This window comes from Pteropus vampyrus, unplaced genomic scaffold, assembly GCF_000151845.1.
Source record: "Pteropus vampyrus isolate Shadow unplaced genomic scaffold, Pvam_2.0 Scaffold488, whole genome shotgun sequence".
Classification (NCBI taxonomy): domain Eukaryota; kingdom Metazoa; phylum Chordata; class Mammalia; order Chiroptera; family Pteropodidae; genus Pteropus; species Pteropus vampyrus.
The window spans coordinates 512,941-519,201 of record NW_011889269.1 but is presented as its reverse complement, the minus strand read 5'-3'; the positions used below and the strand labels follow the sequence as shown (position 1 = coordinate 519,201).

At 36.5% G+C, this 6,261-nt stretch overlaps 1 protein-coding gene across 11 annotated transcripts in view; it reads left to right on the top strand.

The window, feature by feature from the left end:
• CHD8 (chromodomain helicase DNA binding protein 8) overlaps window positions 1-6,261 on the top strand; it is a 52,213-nt gene that overhangs the window by 32,069 nt on the left and 13,883 nt on the right. For all 11 annotated transcript variants that reach the window (XM_011382759.2, XM_023524703.1, XM_011382757.2 and 8 more), the window contains 7 exons: window positions 659-796; window positions 2,061-2,182; window positions 2,328-2,571; window positions 3,555-3,731; window positions 4,709-4,852; window positions 5,103-5,358; window positions 5,961-6,171. In XM_011382759.2, the coding sequence (XP_011381061.1) occupies window positions 659-796; window positions 2,061-2,182; window positions 2,328-2,571; window positions 3,555-3,731; window positions 4,709-4,852; window positions 5,103-5,358; window positions 5,961-6,171 (1,292 nt within the window). The remainder of the gene's footprint in view (window positions 1-658; window positions 797-2,060; window positions 2,183-2,327; window positions 2,572-3,554; window positions 3,732-4,708; window positions 4,853-5,102; window positions 5,359-5,960; window positions 6,172-6,261) is intronic.

Genomic DNA, 6,261 nt, shown 5'->3' with positions numbered 1-6,261 from the left:
CTTAAAGTGGAATGCCTGCATAGAGCATAATATTATAGTTGGAGCTTCTGCAATTCTTCCTTTCCACTCTTGTTCCCTCTCTTCAGTGACACCTCTTAGAGTTATCTCCTGGCTTTCCAAGGCTCACAAGGAAATCTCCTTACCACCATATAATTGCTCTTTGAAGTAGCATTTACACTCAGAGCTCCAGATGCTCAGAAGCCCACTGATTTCAGCCCTGCTGGACTCCTATGGGGTTAACTTGTTCTTCACTTCTAAAAGTAACCTGGCTTCCACTGTATCAGATTTAGTGCCAGGAGAATATGGAACACGTGGTAATTTCAACCTAATTCAACACAATATAGGAAAATAAGTTTTTGCATCTTCTTGGTTGATGAGCATACTGTTTCAGTGCTTACTGTTCCAGAAACTGCTGGTTAGAAATTTCACTTTTAGAACAGATCCTGATAAATTGCCTGGAAAAATAATCAAAACCATGAATAGTATAGTCAGTGCATCAGCAGGTGAGACTGTGGTTGGCATTTTCAGCCTCTCTTCTTTAGCACCTTTTTTAGGTATTGACATTTTGCGATCTGATTCTGTAGTCAAATATTTATCCTTTAACCACAGCATAGAACACAGAATCAGTTTATAAAGGTTTTGGCTTCTTCTCTTCTAGCCTGTAATTTATTACCTGGTGAAATGGTGCTCTCTGCCCTATGAGGATAGTACATGGGAGCTGAAAGAAGACGTTGATGAGGGCAAGATTCGAGAATTTAAACGGATCCAGTCAAGGCATCCAGAACTCAAAAGGGTGGTAAGTACATTGGCATTTAGAGGATAAAGTCCACATAGGCATTGACTTAATTTTTTCCCCATAGAAGTTTATGATACTGTTTTAGCTTTTTATTATGGAAATTTTCAAGCATATTACAAAAATTGAAAAAGTAGTATAATGTACCCATTTAACAATTTTCACATAGCCAACCTTCTCTCATGTATCTCTCTAACCATTTATTTTCCTGTTTCTCAGAGTGTTTCTCAGAGAATCTGTTCCCAGATTCCTTTATTTCATCTGTAAATATTTTAGTGTTTATATCTAAAGACAGATAATACCATATATACCTGAAAATTTTTCACCATTCCTAAGTATTATCAAATAAGCAGTCACTGTATAATTTTTGTTTAAGTTGTTTGAATTGGATCCTAAATAATGTCCATATATTGCTATTGGTTAATATGTCTCAAACCTGTTACAGTTTCCCTTGATTTCCTCTCCCTCCTTGGTCATTTTCTCCCTCCTTGGTCACCTGTCAAACCAGGTGATTTGACATCTAGGATTTTCCATAATCTGAGGGGCCAGTTGCATTCCCCTTTGAACCTTTTAACATGTTCTATGTCCCTTATATTTCACATAGTGGTTAGATGTAGAACAGCACTAAACATTAGAACTTTTTAGAGCTCTGCTATCCAACATGTAGCCTCTAGCTACATTTAAATTCTAAATATTTACATGTGGCTAATTGTAAAACATTTTTTATCATTGTAGACAGTTCTATTAGATATCACTGTTTTAGAGGCTTGATCAGATGGGGAAGGGAGACCACTAAAGCTGCTTCATAGGTGGTTATCCCAGTTGTTTTTTGTAATATTATCTGCTGTTTATCATCATCATCTAGATCTTTTTTTTAAGGATTTTAAATGGTGATATTTTAATTCTGTCATTTTTTTTATTAGCCAGATTTTCTCTGAAAAGAAATATGTTTACCTACTATTTAGTTACCCTGAGGTACAGATGGTATAGGAAAGGGAGACAAGTGCTTTATTCTTTTCCTTATTTCCTAGTTTTCAAAATAATGAAGTAGTTTCCTGGAATTTTCCACAAGTGACCAGGGGGTTTTTCTTCTTTTTTTTTCCATTTTTAAAAAGTATCTTTATAAACTCATGAATTTGAATATATTTAACATTTTAATCCAAGCAGTAATGTTTTTGAGTTAACTTCAACTACTAGAACTGCCTAATAAGTTCGCCTAATTTTATTAATGTCTTCACCCTCTTTATTCAAATTTCCTGTTTTTTAGAATCGTCCACAGGCAAATGCCTGGAAGAAGTTGGAGCTGTCACATGAGTATAAAAACAGAAACCAGTTACGGGAATATCAATTGGAAGGGGTCAATTGGCTGCTCTTTAATTGGTATAACAGGTAAAGAAGAGAATGGGCCCATAAATACAGGCTTATTTAGTCCAGGATTATTTTTATTCATTTTCTGTTTAAACAGTTCTTTTTATGTTCTTTTTAAAAGATGTTACTTTTGACATGCCTTTCATTTTCTATGATTAATCTGCAGGCAGAACTGCATCCTGGCTGATGAAATGGGATTGGGCAAAACTATTCAGTCCATTGCCTTCTTGCAGGAGGTATATAATGTAGGAATCCATGGCCCCTTCCTGGTCATTGCCCCACTGTCCACAATTACTAACTGGGAGCGAGAATTTAATACATGGACAGAGATGAACACTATTGTGTACCATGGCAGTCTGGCCAGCCGGCAGATGATTCAGCAATATGAAATGTACTGCAAAGATTCACGGGTGAGTTGTATGTCATGTGAATGTATGGTTTAGAGAAAGTGGACCCAGGTATCTGATATGTTAGAGGCTTTAATATGAATAAAAGATTTTTACTGAGGTTCTCTGTCTTAAGGCAGTTTTCTCTGGATTGTGCACAAAATGTTTTTTGACTTTGCTCTTTTGATCCAGGGGACATTATGATCCAGTGGAAGTTCTGACTCTTATGAATACATACATTTTAAATAGAATTTTACCAGAATTGATGACTTTTCATCAAGAAAGTATTTTCCAGAATGAAATTCGTTTAGCCATTTTAATTTCTTGATCCATATGGTGGTGAACCTTAAACCATTTCCTTTTTTTTTTTTTTTTAATTTTTTTTAAAGTCTTAGACTTTTCATCAAGATCAGTTCCTTCTATGTAAATTTGAAAATAGTAATTTGAATTATCCATCCTTTCTTAACATCAGATTTTATGAATTGTTTTTCTATCATTAGTTTTCTGTGGTTTTTATTTCTGCCAAACCAAATATATTCACGTTATATTGTGCTTCTCTTAATTTTATTAAGACGATTCAGTTTTTCTGTCCATTTTTAGACAGTAACCGGTATTACCATATACTATATTAGTGACTTTCCCTTTTAGTTTTGTCGTATATGTTTCAGCAATGCTTAACATTTGTGAATTTCACTGTTAACCAACAAATAATCTAGGGCTGAGATACATGAGCTAAGCATTCTATAGAGTCAAAAATGTCTAGCTTTATTCAGTGAGATCTGTCATTTTTCCCAAGAAGCTGAACATGTTGAGGAGGCAATGTGTCTTACATTGAGTGATGTGGCACTGTTTATCAGGAGGAAAAACAGCAGCGGAGGAGGGTGGTGGTGCAGTTCATATTTCCTGCTAGGCTTTCCTGAATATAGAAAAGAGACTATTTAGTTCAGAAAAGCTCCTCATTTAAGTACATTTCAGGCCTTTTCTGATTTTACTGCCTTCATGTTTAGGGTCGCCTCATCCCAGGTGCATACAAGTTTGATGCCCTGATCACCACTTTTGAGATGATTTTGTCAGACTGTCCTGAGCTTCGTGAGATTGAATGGCGTTGTGTCATCATTGATGAGGCCCATCGATTAAAGAACCGTAATTGCAAGCTGCTTGATAGTCTCAAGCACATGGACCTGGTGAGTTTCTCTCGTAAGCAGAGGCACTTGGAATTAACACATTTCCTGTGGAATTAATATAATCCTAATAGAGCAGAGAAGAAAATAGAATGAAAATCTTGGTATTGGGTGGTGGGTATTGCCTATGGGAATGATCACCTGAGAGTCATTAAACAGTTATAAATTTTAGAATTAGAAGACAACTGTAGGTTAGTGGTTCTCAGCCAGGTAGAGAGGTGAGATACTATATTAGTTACCTAATGCTGCATATCAAACTACTCCAAAACTTAGCATCTTAAAACAACAAATGTATTTTTCATGATTCTTTAGCTCAGCAACTTGGGCTGGGCTCAGCTAGTCCTTTTTTTGGTGGTCTTGCCTGGAGTCAGTAACACAGCTGCAGCTAGCAGTTGGTGCTGGTTGTTGGCTGGGGCACCTGGGTCATCTTCCATATGGCCTGTTGTCCTCTAGTAGGTCAGACGTGGGTAGTCAAGGCAGTGTTCCAAGAGGGCAAAGGCAGAAGCTACAAGGCCTTTGAGGTTATAGGCTCTGAAACTCACACAGTATCACTTCTGCTACATTCTCTTTGTCAGAGCAAGTCACAAGGCAAGCCCAGATTCAAGGGGTGAACCTTAATAGGAGGAACTACAAAGAATTAATGGCCATATTTAATCCAGCACAGGTACATTCCCTAGAGGGGGACATATTAGGATATCTGTGGGGAGTTGAGTGTGGAGAAGCATATGTAATTAGAAAAAACATTTCTTTCTTTGTTTATAACGTTTAAATTAATTCAATATGTTAATAGAGGTTTTCTGGAATGTTTTGTGTTTATCAAAAAGGGGAGCAAGTGAAAGAAAAATTAAGACAGTAATCTGGTTCATTCCCATAATTTTATAGATAAAGAAAAGAAAGCTAAAATTATATTCTTGATAGAAAACCCTAGAAGTCCTTCGTGTTTTTGAATTTTCTCATTCTTCTATTTTTTCCATTTCTAGGAACACAAAGTTCTGCTCACAGGAACACCATTGCAAAATACTGTAGAGGAGCTGTTTAGCTTGCTTCATTTCTTGGAACCGTCACAGTTTCCCTCAGAATCAGAGTTCCTCAAGGACTTTGGGGATCTCAAGACAGAGGAACAGGTAGGAAATCTGTTTCTGATCAAGTACTAACCCTAAACAAAAAAGGTGTAGTTTGTACTAGACACACAACTATTGCCATAGGCATTAAGGATTTTTCTGAAGTTCGCATAACCTTGTGCCTACATCATTTGTGGCATTGTCCAAAATCTGTATTTTTCAGATACTGAAAAACTCATTGTATTTCTCCATGTTTCCATATAATGTGGAATGTTTGTCCTCATGTTATTGATTTCTTTTCTCTCTGTATTAGGTTCAAAAGCTACAAGCCATTCTCAAGCCAATGATGCTGAGAAGACTCAAAGAGGATGTTGAAAAAAACCTGGCACCCAAACAGGAAACTATTATTGAAGTAGAGCTGACCAACATCCAGAAGAAATACTACAGGGCTATTTTGGAGAAGAATTTCTCCTTTCTTTCCAAAGGGGCAGGTCATACTAACATGCCTAATCTACTCAACACAATGATGGAGTTGCGCAAATGCTGCAACCACCCATATCTTATCAATGGTGAGGGACTTTCTAGATTATCTGTTTACTTTCTGTGCCCTTTCTGTATTACCTGTTTACTTTGTAAATGATATTCCTCAGGAACAATAAATGCATTGACAGATCCAGCCTAATTTGGGTGAAGGCGGGGTTCTTTTGAAACAGTTCTCATATGGAATATCTTTCTAACCCATTGAGCCTGCATAATCTACAAAATTAAATAGGATTTGCTGTTTAGAATTTTATGAATAACAAGTCATTCTGTTCTCTGGATAAATGTTCTCACTGGTACTCCATTTGCTGTTTTGTTTTGGAACAGTAGAGTAGTTATAGTAGTTGGCATGTCTTTGTCCACATATTTACATATTCTTTACCCAATTACAATCTTAAGCCTTACTTGGAGTATTTGGTATAACAAAATTGAAGATGATTTAAGATTTTGGGGGTGCTGAAATTCTGTGTGCTTGATAAGGTGATCTTAAGTCAAATCACTCTTGTGTTGTTGTCGTTTTTGTTTTGTTTTGTTTTGTTTTTTAATTTTATTCCTTATCTCAGTTAAATAAACTGTAGCCTTAGTATGTTTTCCTGAATTTCACCATCAAGTTTGATTTTTCTTTTGGCAGGTGCAGAAGAAAAAATCCTAACAGAATTTCGAGAAGCTTGCCATATTATACCTCATGACTTCCACTTGCAGGCCATGGTTCGTTCAGCTGGCAAATTGGTTCTTATTGACAAGTTACTTCCAAAACTTAAAGCTGGTGGCCATAAAGTTCTGATCTTCTCCCAGATGGTACGCTGCCTAGATATCCTAGAGGATTATCTGATCCAGAGAAGGTGAGAAAAGGGTGATCTCTTGCCTTGTTTTTACTGTATCCTCATAAAGTTGCAAAAAGTAAGAGGGCCCAGGATAACAGAAATATTTAA